Source organism: Argentina anserina, chromosome 4, assembly GCF_933775445.1.
Source record: "Argentina anserina chromosome 4, drPotAnse1.1, whole genome shotgun sequence".
NCBI classification, from domain to species: domain Eukaryota; kingdom Viridiplantae; phylum Streptophyta; class Magnoliopsida; order Rosales; family Rosaceae; genus Argentina; species Argentina anserina.
Genome location: NC_065875.1, coordinates 21,470,680 through 21,486,146, shown reverse-complemented (window position 1 = coordinate 21,486,146; position 15,467 = coordinate 21,470,680). Strand labels below are relative to the sequence as shown.

The 15,467-nt window shown below is 36.9% G+C and overlaps 2 protein-coding genes across 5 annotated transcripts; one reads left to right on the top strand and one right to left on the bottom strand.

Annotated features, from left to right (window-relative positions):
• Positions 1-45: 45 nt before the first annotated feature.
• Positions 46-3,791, top strand: LOC126791913 (E3 ubiquitin-protein ligase RGLG5-like). 2 transcript variants are annotated; one of them, XM_050518408.1, is made up of 13 exons: positions 153-172; positions 331-419; positions 988-1,242; positions 1,455-1,539; positions 1,631-1,771; positions 1,865-1,978; positions 2,071-2,168; positions 2,308-2,387; positions 2,490-2,595; positions 2,702-2,829; positions 2,920-3,109; positions 3,225-3,281; positions 3,394-3,791. In XM_050518408.1, exons 3-13 carry the CDS (start codon positions 1,012-1,014, stop codon positions 3,472-3,474), a joined length of 1,311 nt encoding a protein of 436 aa, XP_050374365.1. In that variant the 5' UTR covers positions 153-172; positions 331-419; positions 988-1,011; the 3' UTR covers positions 3,475-3,791. The 2 variants fall into 2 exon arrangements, with proteins under 2 accessions (XP_050374366.1, XP_050374365.1); XM_050518409.1 differs by lacking the exon at positions 331-419 and having other exon boundaries at positions 46-172.
• A 144-nt stretch (positions 3,792-3,935) lies between these two features.
• LOC126791908 (mRNA export factor GLE1) lies at positions 3,936-10,660 on the bottom strand. 3 transcript variants are annotated; one of them, XM_050518402.1, is made up of 16 exons: positions 10,410-10,660; positions 10,048-10,141; positions 9,746-9,913; positions 9,506-9,667; positions 9,215-9,335; positions 8,595-8,743; positions 8,139-8,301; positions 7,356-7,548; positions 7,125-7,234; positions 6,736-6,806; positions 6,185-6,266; positions 5,852-5,926; positions 5,609-5,686; positions 4,615-4,749; positions 4,373-4,489; positions 3,936-4,287 (listed from the first exon to the last, which is right to left on the bottom strand). In XM_050518402.1, coding segments are annotated over exons 2-16 (1,848 nt in total). In that variant the 5' UTR covers positions 10,050-10,141; positions 10,410-10,660; the 3' UTR covers positions 3,936-4,065. The 3 variants fall into 3 exon arrangements, with proteins under 3 accessions (XP_050374359.1, XP_050374358.1, XP_050374360.1); XM_050518401.1 differs by having other exon boundaries at positions 10,048-10,128; XM_050518403.1 differs by having other exon boundaries at positions 4,373-4,486; positions 10,048-10,128.
• Between the last annotated feature and the right edge of the window lie 4,807 nt (positions 10,661-15,467).

The window sequence follows — 15,467 nt, the reverse complement described above, 5'->3', positions numbered from 1 at the left end:
ACTAGTTGTGGAAGGAATTTGCTTGCTAACTCCCTGCAATACTTATCTTCCAACCTCTAGAACTTCAACAATACTCCAATAATAGTCTATAACTTGTAGTTGTTGCTTAACCTCTAGTTGTTTAATAGATATACCAGTTGCATTTGTTTATTCATCCCCAGCTTCTGATCAGGTCTCTTACTTGTTAGTTGAGCTTTTCCAATCAATCCCCCATTTGATGCTTAATTTTCTTATATATTAATTGTATTGATTAATTTGTTATAGCATTATGAAATCATGGAATTATTTTGTTTACTAATTTTTATGACTTTGCTTATCATTTCCTAATAGGCTAAATCCAGGTTCATGTTTTAAATGGAATTGTGCTGGTACTAAAGGACTGGGGCTATTTGACCTTGCCTGGTATTCTTGGAGGCCAGGTTACATGGATATGATATTCTTCATATATATATACAGAGTGAAGTTTCTTGCTGAAAAAATATGAAAAAATATAGCATACCTAAATATGAATATATATATATATATATATATATTGAATAAGAATTTAGTTTACTTGTTCGTGTTTATCACTCAGGAATGTTATCTGAATCAGAAGTCAGAACCTCATTTCATATTATTGTTCCCAGAAATTGCCAGGGAGGTTCTTATTTATGAGTGTCAGAGTGTCTGGTTGAGGTGTTGAACATTATAAATAAACTTTGTATAACAACTATTTCGGTGGTCGGTTACAAAACAACCGATTTCTTTCAACGATCGATTTTAATTTCCGGTTGAATCAGTCACCTTTGGCTGCGTATACGTTATAACTCTATAAATGTTCTTGGTCTTGCTTTGTCTGTTGTGCGAGACTTCAGACTTTGAGAACTGAAACTAGGTTCTCAGTTCACATCTATAGCAACTTGCTATATTAACCAAGTTTCAATTTTCATCTTTCCAGCAAATAACATTTCAGGTTTAGTGAGTTTCCTTAAATTGGGAATTTTGTAGATTCTGTCTGGTATTGTACTAGTGATGGGAGGTAGAAGCTCCAAAGAGTCGAGTCCCAGGTTTTCACATAGTGGTTCAACTGCCTCTTCTTCCTCATGGAATCAGTACCCTGAATCAGTACCATATCCTGCTCAGCAAGGCCCCTATATTACTACACCTCAGCATCACTATGCAGCACCTCCCTCACAACTGCCAAGGAGGAGACTGGACAGGAAATATTCAAAAATTGCTGACGATTATCGCTCCTTGGATGAGGTTCGAACTGATGCGGCATATTTGTGTCTGTTCTGCTTATTCGAAATCACGCTATCTTGTCATGGAATACCTTACACCTTGTGAAATAACAAATATTGATTGAAACGTGATGAAAAAGTTTATAACTTTTCTATGTGTATCTAGCTTTGACATGACAACCTTAAGCTTAAGTTACATGTGTCTGGTTTTCTCATGCATATACTTGACCACAGGTTACTAGTGCTCTTGCACAAGCTGGCCTAGAGTCTTCTAATCTGATCGTTGGCATTGATTTCACAAAGAGCAATGAGTGGACAGGTTTAGCCATTATATATACTTGAGATTCTAACACCTTCTTTCGTTGGAGGTAATGCATGCAATATCCTAATTTATTTTCTTTGGTTAACAGGTTCGAGATCATTTGGTCGGAAAAGCTTGCATCACATTGGAACTGGCCATAATCCCTATGAACAAGCAATATCGATTATTGGGAAGACATTGTCTGCTTTTGATGAAGATAATCTAATTCCATGCTATGGGTTTGGAGATGGTAAGGGAAAGCAAAGCTTTGTTGCAAGCATCATTTCTATGCTGTTTGGACTTTGGACTATGAAAATGACACATTCCTTCTGTATCCTTGTAGCATCTACACATGATCAAGATGTATTCAGCTTCTATCCAGATGACTGTGTTTGTACTGGATTCGAGGAAGTGCTGACACGATATAGAGAAATTGTTCCAGGTCTTCGACTTGCAGGTTCTGTAGCTTCTAGTCTTCCAGTCAGGTAATATCTGCGCATTATCAATATCCGCAAATTTATGATCATTGCTGTTGTTTTTTTACTGCAGGACCTACATCCTTTGCGCCCATTATTGAAATGGCAATGACTATTGTTGAGCAAAGTGGAGGCCAATACCATGTTTTGCTGATCATTGCTGATGGTCAGGTAAATTGGTTTAAGCTATATATTAGAACAGGAAACTTCAGAGAAAACAAGCATTACTTAATACTATTCAACTACAAGATCACTAGTTCATCCACGGTTGTTTCTTTCTATGCCTTAAAAAATATTGTCATTGTCGTAGGTGACTAGAAGTATCGATACACAATATGGTCAACTCAGCCCACAAGAACAAAGGACTATTGATGCAATTGTAAGAGCAAGGTAAGGTTCCCTATTAACACTTGCTTATATCTTCAGAGACGATCTTACATAAACAAGATTTTTTAGCTGACATAAACTTTCAAATGCTTGTTTATTGAGCAGCAATTACCCCTTGTCTATAGTATTAGTTGGGGTTGGAGATGGACCCTGGGACCTGATGAAGGAATTTGATGACAACATCCCTTCTCGTGCGTTTGACAACTTGCAGGTGAGAAATGACTTCACTTAGTTGTCCTTAAAAAGATTGAATATCCATGTTCACAGCTCTAAATGTGTAATAATTCCAGAGGACTAATTTTTCGTGATGTATGCAGTTTGTGAATTTTACAGAAATCATGTCAAAGAATGTGGATATGACGAGGAAGCAAACAGAATTCGCTCTTTCAGCCTTGATGGAAATACCTTCACAATATAAGGCCACCATAGCACTAGACCTCTTGGGGTAAAGTTTCAAGATTAACATACAAGCTATTGATCTCCAGTTTGATCATTACTCATAATAATGTGACAATATTTTGACTTGAACACGCAGAGTACGAACTGGAAATTCCCCTGACAGAATTCCTCTTCCTCCACCTGCTGCAGTGTCTGTTAGAAACAACACAAGACCTTATACCGGATACGGCTCAAGTAGTTTTCAGCAGCGGACAGCTCCTCCTCCTCCTCAAACTGGTTATGATGCAGGAGTCAGTGCACCTCCTTATTCAACATACGATAATCAGGTGCTTTTACATCAACAGTCTAGTTATGTATTCATCAACAAATAAATACACAAAAACCTCCAGCACCTCTAATTTTCTTCCTTTTTCTCTTTCTTTTTTATTCCTTACAATGCAGGTTTGCCCCGTCTGTCTTACTAATCCGAAAGACATGGCCTTCGGTTGTGGACATCAGGTAGACTAGTTTACTGTTGCACAGAGTTCATCATATTTACAATAAGAATGTAAATTCAGATTGCGAATCTCTTGTTCCATAGTAATTTGTTCTGGCCTTTTTTGTATTGCAGACGTGCTGTGACTGTGGAGAGTACCTCCAAGCGTGTCCCATTTGCCGGAGTTCAATCGAGACTAGAATAAAGCTCTTCTAGCCCAATTTTTCTGCACATAGCCAAGTTTTTTACTGCTCCGATAATCTCGTGAGTTGTGAAAGCTAGATCAAAATTGCTTGTCATCAGAAAGTACGGTGTAATTACTTGTCATCAGAAAGTATGATGCATCTGAGTGAATGTAGACTCTGTTGTTTGATGTGTTTCCTGAAGGAGGTGAGTTTGGTGAATGTTTAAACTTAACTGAAACTTTTGCATTAGAAGCCTGTTTATAGTGTACCACTGACGGCACTGAGGTTCTTCGTGCTTGAAGATCTTGTTTATAAGGAAATCCATGATTAGACCAGAGTTGGTCACTAGTCCAGGCCATCGTTCTCTATCATTTTCTGTGGGTTTGTCTTCTATGATATTCTGTGAACTTGATTCCGTTCAAATTTTTAATTAAAATCTGAAAATTGGTTTTGCTCAACCATTTAATCCATGAACACCCCAATTCAAGTAGCTGCAAATTATGCATGTCATTCATCATATATTCATATTCACTGATTCCATACACTGGAATAATTGCCCAAGTATATAATTTCACGAAAACAAAACTGAATCCTACGAAATCAAAATTGTAGGTAATCTAATTTAGGGCACAGAACGATCTGATTGCAAATTGCTCTTCAATTGCCTTCCTTCAGGCTCCCGGAGGAATTCCCTGTCCTTTATATAGGAATCAATTTCTACAATAACTGGGTTTAGCTGTGAATCACCTTGTTCTCTTAGTGCATTCAAGAAGTTGTCTGAGACCATGTTCAACAACTTCAGGAATTGATTTCTGTACTTTCTGAAGAGAGAGTAACCTGCCATCTGTTCAAAACATTCAACTTAGTAGAGTTATAGGGTTTTCTCATATTTCGTTTTAAACATTATGTTAACCTTCCATAAAACTTACACGTATGAATGCTGAAAGTGCAACAGCAGTATATCTGTTTGCAGGAAGAGCATTCACAAACCTTGCAAGCCATGCCCAGCCTTCTTTCAGGCCATGTACATTATTCATGTCCGTCTGCTAAAAAAGTTCCAGTTAGATGCTAGGGACATACTAGCAAACTAGATTGTAGACAGCAATCAAACCAAAATTATTGATGGCTGGAAGACAATTCAAAACTTAGGCATGAAACTGTATAGACAAACCTGAACCAGTGCCCCATATAGCTTCATATAAGATTCTAATCGTGTCAAATAACTGTCAACACTCTCAATCTTTCCTTCATCATCTTCTTGGAATCCAAGAGCTTTAAAATAGGCCTCATTTGATCCAAATGCTGACTGCAGTAGTTTGAAAATTCACAATCCATAAGAGCATCCACAGAAACAACAGAGGTGACACAAGACAAGATACACTTGTTAACAACCTAGACTCTAGCTACAGAAAATAAAAAGTTCAAATGTCCAAAATTAAGGCCCCAGCAATGTTGTCAACGTTACATTATGCCACACTCATCTATTAATGTTCCTTCCTGGCAGAAAGTATACAGCTATCACTAGACTAGTTAATGTATCAATACCCATAAGTGTCTGTTTGGTTAATACAATATGCAGACATTAATCTAAATTGGTGAAGTGAATCAATCACACCACATATCTCTGGTCCTAAGCCCTTATTGACATCATGTCCAAAGAGAAATTGTGATCGCTAAAGTATTGAAATGGAAGGAATCCCATTCATAATTGCAAACCACATCAACTTCAACAATAGGAAATACCCTGATGCCAACCTCAACAACAACAATATTTATGCAGCATTATACATGCATTGCCATGTTGCCAATGTTGATGCGATGAAGGCTAGCAGCATTGTCTCCTAGAAAGAAATACACAACACCATCTCAGCATCACTACTCCTTGATGTGTGACTTTGGCATAAAAATAGGCATATATCTCCTGTAGTTGAGTTCTAAATTATTAGACTTAAATCTGCTAAATTTTTTGCATATCTTCTTCATAATCAAAATCAACAAAGAGTGGATAAGGTTCAATGGTTTGTATCAAATTCATAAAAATTCAAAGGAGTAACTGTTCTAGTTTTATACATATCCATTTATTGATCATCCAAATGGAAGCTAAGGATCAAATAGAGAAACAAACGACAATTAAAAGACTTGTATCAGTTGATAGATTCTTTTACCCGTGAGCAGTGCTTTGGAACTGTATAGATACAAGCTTTGTGTAACTCAGCAAGGATAAGGTCCATCGCATGTGGAGCCTGCTTCACATACAAAAATGTGGTATGATCTATGTCAAAAAGAACGAACAATATCCTTGCTGAAAAATAATTGAACCATATGATCATAAAGACATCTATTTTATACACATGACTCCATTTGAAAATACACGAAAAGAGATGATAATCTATTTCATCAAATCATACCTTTGAAGTAATGCGAACAATGACATATGCTTGTGCAAATGCAGGATTTCCCGGGCGTTTACAGTTGGCGACAACCTGTAATATCCAAATAACCAACCACATTATTACCTGCCCTATATGAGGAATTGGAATGTCAACACAGCATGGTATCAGAATTTAGTTAAAGAAAAGTGGAGCATTCTGATACTACAAAAAGAAATTTATAGATTTCACGTATGGGATATGTTCGGAATCTGAACATATCCCGGATGTTGTGCCCAAATACACATGTAAGGGAAGACAATTATGGAACAAGAAATGGGCATGATTTAAAGGTCAAACAATTGATATTACCTTCTTTGCCAATGCTAAAGAGCTGAGAGAAGGTGGGCAAGGTGAATTGCAGAAGACCTTGAGTAGTTCATATTCTTTTGTTCTGCAAATAAAGGAATATTACATCTTTATCCAACTAAAGTATCATTATCATATTGATATGGCTTAGTTTTATGACACTGATATCAGAGTCATAGTTCTTTCTTAAGAAAGAGAAATGGTACATGAGCAACATATTATTATGATAAACTAAGAGAAATATGCTTATGTAGGACATGAGGGAAAACCAGGGTGTAGTGGCCCAACCCACATAGTACATAGCACATAGTGAAGAAGAAAAGAGTAGGTGATTGTTCTACAAAAATCCCAACTAGTAGAAACTCCATGCAAGACCAGATATATCATCCTTTTTGTCTCCTACTTAAATGAACACAATGGAGAGAGTTTACCAAGGCATAACGCATGTACCTATCCCCATATGAAAGCAACTGGATAGAGCGAGTATTCCAGATCAAAATAAAGTATCAAAATCATGTTACTAACAGGAATATGTAATTGCGCATTCAACTCACCTGACACTTTCTGTTGTTCCTGTTATTTGCTGGATCAACTTAGATATTTGTCTCTCATACTTCGCGAAATTCTAACAAAAAAGGAAATAGAGATGACGTGAATAACTGGCATAAATGTACAGAAAAATAATATATATGATAAGTTTTGAATAATGGGAGTGCAACAACTCCGTAATTTTATCATAATAATAATCATTTAAATCTGAAAAACACTGAAAGAAGTCAAAGATTTAAGATGTAGAGACTGCATTAAAGGAACAGAATCTAGAACATAGCAGACTCTACATATAGAAATTCAAATACATATACTGATGGTAATTAGTCGTTGTATAACAAATAGCAAAAAGAACAGCACTATTCATTAACTAGTGGGTAGTGTGCCAGCAGACCTCGTTAGAACTTGATTTTAGTGCCTGGACTTCTTCATCCAACTGTTTTAGCTTTTGCAGTCTCCCCTGCTCTAAAGTTAAAGCACTTTCAGCTGCCCTGATTTTGTTAGCTGCCATCAGATAACCAAGTTCAGGCCTTAGATGATGGAAAATTTCATCAACAAGAAACTGAAAATACAATGATGAAACAAAGGTTTAAGAGAGTTTCTCTTTTTCATTTATGAGGAATACCTGCTGCTGCTGGCTTAATTATTTGAGATCCACCGGATTGAGCAGTAGAAGCTCCCAAATTGGCATCTGTATCAGGCTTCTTTAAGGTTTCAGAAGCTTTCTTTGCTGCAGCTTCCTCAGCTGCTCTTCTCTGAGCTTCCAAAGCAGCTCTTTTTGCTTCCTCGGCTCTCTTTGCTTCCTCAGCTCTTTTTGCCTGCACTTATAATATTATCTTATTAGTAACAGTGTTGGACTAAGAAAGGGTTGTAGTATATACACCAACTATCTTTTATCAGAAGCCAATGTATATATTAGAGAGAAATACCAAGGAAAATGACAAGATGAGTGACAAGCCAAATATGGCTTTTGGAACACAGGATGAATGGTATAGCAAACTAAGATAGGTCAGCTGCATTCACAGGAATGCTTTTTGAGCATGAATGTGGAATTTGAGGAAATTGGTGGGGAACTCTGGTTGATAACCAAATACCCTAAAGATCATTTTTCTTGCTTGCCCTAAAGTTTCCTGAACAGCTTTTACTTAAAGTGCAACTATGAGACTGAAAAAAACTATATTACATATATATATAATTATATATATAGGGAGGATCGAGAGCGGACGTCCGCATTGCACCAAAAGTGTGGACGTCTGTGATTCCGGCGACGCGCAACGACGGCGCTATATATATATATATATATATATATATTATAGAGTAGTTAAAGGCATAACATAGAAGGGCACATAATCATGGAAACCAACGAAATTTTGATATAAAAAGAAAGAGGGATAATAAGCCCAAAGACCTCAGCTTCCGCTTTAGCTCGTTCTTGTCGCAACTTTTCTTCAGCTTCCTTTCGTTTAGCATCTTCATAAGCTGCATCAATTCTTATTTTTCTTTCTTCCATTTGAGATCTGACTTCAAGGTCCCGCTGGACTGATGTTAGGTGATTGTCAAGTGCTTCCGCTCTACAGGATATTAGAAAGAATTATGAGGAATATGTTTCCTTCACTATGTATTGAAGTAACTATTAAAAGGAAATAAACAAGCATTGAGAGATTATTAGAAACCAGGAAATAATGAATTAGAGTTTTATTTACAGATTTAATGTTGTCCTAAATATTTTAATCCAATATTAAGGTATTCTTAAATGGAAAAAGAAGGCTTAGAGAATAATTAAGACATGATAGTACTTATATCAGAAAAAAACAAACAATACAAATGGTAACAGTAATATTAGGAGAAAAAAATGCAATCTTACATCTCGCGTTGATATTGAGTATCTAGTTTTCTATCCATTTCAGATCTTTCTTTTCTATATTTCTCAACTCTAACTAGTGCAGAGGTAGACTTGTCAGTTTCACTCTTCAGCTCTGTCTCTAGTGCTGATATTTGGTTCCTAATCTCCTCCTGCAAGTCAAGCCAATTCAATTAAAAAAACACCAAGGATGAAAGACCACAATTACAAACCAGAAATTTCAATTCTATATGCTGTGCATTGACACAAAATAAAGCATGTAAATGTCTACTTTGCCTTATGAAGTCAACAAAGTATATTCCTTCACAATAACTTCATAACAAACAGATTAAATTGAAATTTGTATGAATGCAGATTTTAATTTAAAAAATAATAGCAAATGAACATCATGTCTCCTTTAAAAAGTAGCTGTAACCAGAAGAAATTTTGGGACAGTAAGACGAGTTACAGGGATACACTAGAATTTAGTAGGTACTACAACAGCGCAAAGGATGAGAGTTTGTGCACATACTGAAATGATTGAGCCAAACATGTATACTGCAGCAACCGAATCTAGAAGAGTATGATCACCCCAAACAAGTGAGAAACAGTGTGACGCTAAAACAAGCTACATAACTACACACCTTCACTCTGAACTGATGTTCACGGGATAGCTCAAGCAAACCACTTTCCGCTATATCAACCTTCAACATTAGGTACGGTTCAGGGGAAAAAGATGATTCATCACCAGAATCATCACTGTCACTAAAAGATAAAAAGATAAGAAAAAATATATCAGACTTTGAAATATAGGAAGATAAGTAAAAGATATCCAGACTATCTTCAAAGGCTTTGCATATATGATCATAATGATAACAAACTACTAGTATATATAGAAAGAAAAAAAAACTCAAGTACGTAGTTGTATTGCATACCTGAGATAGAGATCATCAAAATTAAACCGTCTACCACCCCCAGATTTCTTATCATGAACCTCCTCATCTTCATTCTCAAAGTTGTCCATGTCATCCTCAAACACACGCATAACAAACGGGCTACTAGACTTCCTCCCATTACTCTTCCGATTCGGTAAATCCCTAAACAATGTAGCACACGAAATACCTCAGAAGAGACAGGATCGGAATGAATCACAAGTCACAGACATTTAAACATACCTTGACTTCTCTTTGGCAAAAGGGAGGGGAACCTTAGAACCGCTATTGATCTTGATTTCGAGAGCATTAAGCTCCGAGACTAGATCGTCAAAGGTCCAATCAGGGTTAGGGTCAAGTGCAATACTGTATGCTTTTTTGGGACATCGAAGCTCCAACTTAACACCTCCCCTATAAACACATATACCATCAAAATCATACAAACTTCTCAGAATCTATAAACTACAATCCTTTCTGATTGATCATACTGATTTCAATAATCATGATACAATCATTACTTTGCAGAAAATAAACTACAAACTTACATTGTTATTGTCTAAATACTCCAATGCAGGGCTTCGGCTCCGAGTATGAATAGCAGACGCTCAGGGTTTGATACAAACAACCTAAAGTAAAACCCTAAATCAGAAGCATTGAATTCTAACAACGTAAGACGAACTTTAAGAGCGGAGTTGGATGGAGAGGGTACAACATACGAATTGGGGTGTTTAGAAATTAAGGTATGAATCAGAACTGAGTTCGCACGTTCGTGTTTGTGTCTGACACGTTGGATTAGCGTTGGATTTACGACCGGTTGTGGCGTTGAGTCAGTTACTGGTAATTTCGGCAATGCTATAATCTAATAAGAGGTATAAGAACTCTAGAAAAAATCAGCTGGATTACATACCCGATTGTGGATCGTATACGATCTATTCGCCGGAATTTCTCTCATTGCAGCTTGGGTTTGGATCCCCCGACTGTGCCGTGTCGCTTGCCACAAGGATACTGGGCTTTGTAGACACCACAGTCCTTACCTGGTGCTCTCCGGTCTGATGGCCCCTTTGGCTCGCCGGAGGAGGAGACTGGAATTGGTGGGAGTGACGTTTTGTTGTGTACTGGTTTCTACGTGGTAGATTAATCCCCTAAACCCCTTGCTTGGTTCAGTTGGTATACGACTCGCTGGGCCTTGGCGTTCGGGTCTGCAGTCTTCGTGATTTTTGCTTCTTTCATTGTAAAAATAATAATAATAATAATAATAATAATAATAATAATAATAATAGTAAATAAAATTTATATACACTCCACTAACTTCTTAATACACTCTTCGTATTTAAATTTCCCTATATAAAATCAAAGTTAATAGAGTGTATTAAGATGTTAGTGGACTGTATATAAAATTTCTCAAAAAAAATATATATATATATATATAAGATATGGGCCGTTTAGAGTTAAAAATTTAAAAGTTTAAACTAATTTAATTACCGAATAATTTGAAATTTAACTAGTTCATAACTAATTTTTATCTCTAGTAAAATAGCTAAAAATTATTTAAATTTACTTTGATTGTGGTGGTGGTCCGAATTGATTGTTATTGTCGCAGGTGGTCGACTATTATGAGATGCGGTGACCGGTGTTGACATGACGTCAGAAATTTGGGTCGGCAACCATTTGGAGCTATACGTGCAGGTCTTTGGGTGATTGGGTGTATGCAGAACTGCAAAACGGCAGATTATTAACACAATCTGCACTAAACGTAAGTTAGGCTTACTTTAAAATAACTTGAGCTAACAATGTGTCGACTTGAAAATAAAGTAAGTGTAACAACTCAATCTACATAATTGAGGATATTATCTGTTTTGTGCCCACTAACTCACGCGGTTTTGATATTGAGGTAGCACCCAAAAATGCGTCTTCACTATGCGAAGCTGACTTTGCTCATATAAGCAAGGCTTCCCCTCTCCCCTAGGCGACGTGGGATGTGACCTACCTACCAGCTAGCTTCCTACTAGACTTCACAATCCACCCCCTTTAAGGAGCCGACATCCTCGTCACACACTTCCAACTAGGTACAGACTCTGATACCATATGTAACAGCCTAGTCCACATAGTTGAGGATATTGTCTGCTTTGGATCCACTGATCTACCCAATTTTGATATTGAGACAACACCCCAAAACACGTCAACACCATCGGAAGCTAACCATACTCATATAAACACAACTTTCACTCTCTCTCAGACGATGTGGGATCAGTGACTTACATGCCTGCTAGCTTCCTAGTCATATATCAATGGGACTAAAGTGGACAATATTCTAAGTTATGTGGATTGAGCATTTACAATGACCTTGTAAAATTGACTCATATTCCTTGATTCAAAAACTGATATCAAATTTTTTTTCCAAATGTTAGACCTTAGAAACACTAAAACTTGAGCATGTGTCAATTGGGCCATAAATATCACATCATCGACTGTTATTCAATTTTAGGGTGACTAAGGCCTATAATTTTTCATAAAATTTGATAACCTTATAAGCTAGATGGCGTTGTATTCCCTGCACCACTGATCTCTATCGTAATATTTTTCCAAAGGTAGACTTTGAAAATATTAAAATTAATTGCACCATCGATTGATTCTCAATTTTTAGTTTGCCTTTGCTCTATAACTTAACTAAAGATTTGATGGTGTCATATGTTGTGTTGTTGTGAGGGGTTCTTTTGATTTAGGAGGTAACTAGGCCAAAATTAACTCAATAACTTGAAGAATTGAATTAATTTTGTGCGTGATTCAAACTAACAGAGCTTTGCAGAATAAGCTTGGCGTGGGAGCTGAAAACGCACGGTGGTGGGAGAATTAGGCAAGTTTTGCAGGGTTGGTTTCTAGAAGCAAATCTGGGTTTCAGGGTGAAGTTCTTGAAGGGAAATGGCTAAGGAAACTTACAGCTTGAAGGTATGAGTGCATGAATGCTTAGGCTAGGTTTTTTGCTTGATTGAGTTCCCCCTTGATCCTCCCAACCTGAGACCCCTTTTTTATAGGCTCACAATTGAGGTGTTGGGTGCTTGAATGTAATCATAAAACAATCTCTCTTCAATTTACCCTTAATATATGCATTGAGGACAAGGAAAAGATGGGTTGCTTAGGGTGGCTCTTCAAACTTGCGTAAGGTGATCCCTCTAGGAAGTTGGGATTTGCTATGGTGGTTGATGCTGGGTAGCCAAGGCACTACGCTCAACGTCTTATGGAAATTTGGAATGCCATATTGGAAGAAAATATGAAATTGGGGATTCATAATTTCAAGAGATGGGAGGATACTTTGGACTAGTTTGAAAGCTTGCTCCGACTTATAACCATGGGGAATTTAGATTGATGCTGGATAAGAGGTTGATGCGGGTATTTGAGAGGTGTGGGGAAACAGATTTTAGGAGCGTGTGCAGATTAAGACAGAGGTGGAGGAAATAGTTTGGGCCAAAATAAAGTGGGGCTTTGGTCATATAGCCATAACGTTATTATCTAAAAGGAGGAGGCCCAATTCTCTTATTGCCGCCATACTCTTACTGATTTACACCGTTGGGCTTGAATTTCGGGCCCAAGACCGAAATTATGAACGATGATAAATCGATGAAGGAGTGTTCATGCGTTTCCGTAACCTTCCACACCATGCCCACTACTACAAGCCCCAATGATGCATGAATACGGCTTGGGTCCGCATCAATGAGTGTGTGCTTGACGAGTTATAATTAAGCCTTTATAAAATCATAAGATATAATGTGAATTGCTTGACGTAGTTGGCGTTCTATTTAAAAAAAACGTACTTGTCATGTGCATGATATTTCGGGTACCAACAGTTGTATTCATGACACTACCAACTGCTATCACAATTTTTCACATATGCTAGGCCTTAGAAAGTCAAAAACTTGATATCAATTGTCAATAGGCGCCATCTTTCTGTTTTATGCGACTCAATCTTCCATGCGTTTTAATTAGTGTATATGACAAATAAAGTGCATTAAAATAAGATCGCATCATAAGATGACGTCGTATTCTTAATACTAAGAAACGGTATTGCACTTTTTTTTAATTTGGTATGCGTTAGAGAGACTAAAACTTAAACAAGTGTCAATAACGACATAAGAACACAATGTATATATGCATGATCCCCACAAAAAATGAGTGTTGTTATTGGCTTCGTCCCTACCGTGCTACGTGATAGTACGGAATGGAACTACACAATGATCCTTTGGAGCTTCATACCCCTGCTTGCTTTTGGTTGAATCCACCGAGGGTCACATGGTTCAGTTGCATATAACACGTACTAAAATGTAACACAAAGTCTTTTTAGGTCAAGAATAATGGAACTTTAATTGGCGGAGCTTTTGACAATCTACGCTCCTAAATAAGGTGATGGAGCTACGAAAGTGGTTGTAACTTGTAAGTCGAAATAGATTGAATGATTGCCGGAGTGCTATTCTGCTAAGCAAGATTTTGTAATACTGACTGTACCCACAAGAAGATTGGAGCACCGGAACTCAGTAAGGAAAGGATGGGGTATATTGTCATTTGATTTTCATATGATTCGTGCAAAGCATGCATCTAGTATCAATGAGGCAATGAAACTTCATTTGCAATATCTTTCTTCCTCTGGACGGTTTACTTTTAGCGTTAAGACATAGCTAGATTCAATGTGCTATCTTGGAAGAAATAGTTAGCAATATGGAGCATGATATAATATGGATTGCCTTGTAAGTGTGTCAAACTCCATATAAGTCGTCAAAAACTCTAGCACGGACATATCTTATTCCTCTTTGTCTTCTTTGCTTAATTTGTTTGATCTTATATTTACGTGACCATGGTCTATAACTTGGCGTGTTTACAACATCACACAATTAACATGCTCGATCGGCAATGTCCCCAAATGCAGTAAGAGTGACATGAAATTCTTTGTCGACTCAAACACTCCATTTACCTGCCTACATTATATGACCTTACCATATTGCTTATTGCACAGTGTGTGCGTGTAAGTGTACGAAACCTATAAATTACATGCTACTGGTAAACTGTTGTTGTCTTTACTTTAGTTAGCTGTTACAACCTAATTAACCCGATTTGAAGTTTCCTAGGTGTAATAAGTTAAAGGTTTTGTTTGAACTTCATGAGTGGCTAAGGAAACTGATTGGACGGAAACACTGCCTTTCACGAGAGAGATGAAGTTGAACAAGGCTCTAAACACATTCAAGTTTTATAATCCAGTCCAAGATTCCAAGTGCTTAGCCAATGAGTTAAAGTGGAACTCTTTTCTGAGTTTCTCATAATCAGTCACGAAATTGCTTGATTTTGATGTACGAAAATGAATAAGGAAATATGGATTGAGGTACCAAAGTAACAATTTGCGATTTTATTTGTAAAATGTACTCGTAACAATGTATATTTATGTGTTTGAACTATTTAGAGAAAATACCTCAATTTAACAATAATTGACAATAAAAACATAATGAAAGACGTACTTAACACTAGAGGAGTAGAGGACTATCATCGAAAGTTGCGGCAGATCTTCGTAATTTGAGTTGATGAATACACTAAAAGATGCTGAGCTTTCATTGCGCATGACACCAAAACAACACAGTTAAAACACTCTAGCAAATGTATTCTCAAAAGTGTGCAAATAAGTAAATTAAATTGTCTCTAGTTTCTACGACTTAAATCGAACTTGATAATGTGATAGTCTTGCTTTGAAAAGCTAATTTTTGAAGAAGCTTTATCAAAACAATGAGATGAAAGGAATTTTTAAGGATTCGGTATATCAATCCAACATTTTCCACCAAAATGTAGTGATTTCTTCAAAGCCCCACTTAAATCTTTACATAGCCACACACTTCATTCAAATCTATGCATTTCATTTATGTTTTCAATCAGATCCACCCCACCAAAATAACACTCGTTTATTTCTTGCTCAGGGAAAACAAAACTGAGG

Coding starts and splice junctions, on each gene's coding strand:
- LOC126791913 (XM_050518409.1), top strand. CDS start 1,012: ATGGGAGGTAGAAGCTCCAAAGAGTCGAGTCCCAGGTTTTCACATAGT. Junction 2,388..2,489: donor GATGCAATTGTAAGAGCAAG/GTAAGGTTCCCT, acceptor TTTATTGAGCAG/CAATTACCCCTTGTCTATAG. Junction 2,830..2,919: donor ATAGCACTAGACCTCTTGGG/GTAAAGTTTCAA, acceptor TTGAACACGCAG/AGTACGAACTGGAAATTCCC.
- LOC126791908 (XM_050518402.1), bottom strand. Junction 6,807..7,124: donor TAAAATCAAGTTCTAACGAG/GTCTGCTGGCAC, acceptor CTTTTTTGTTAG/AATTTCGCGAAGTATGAGAG. Junction 4,490..4,614: donor TATATGGGGCACTGGTTCAG/GTTTGTCTATAC, acceptor GAACTTTTTTAG/CAGACGGACATGAATAATGT.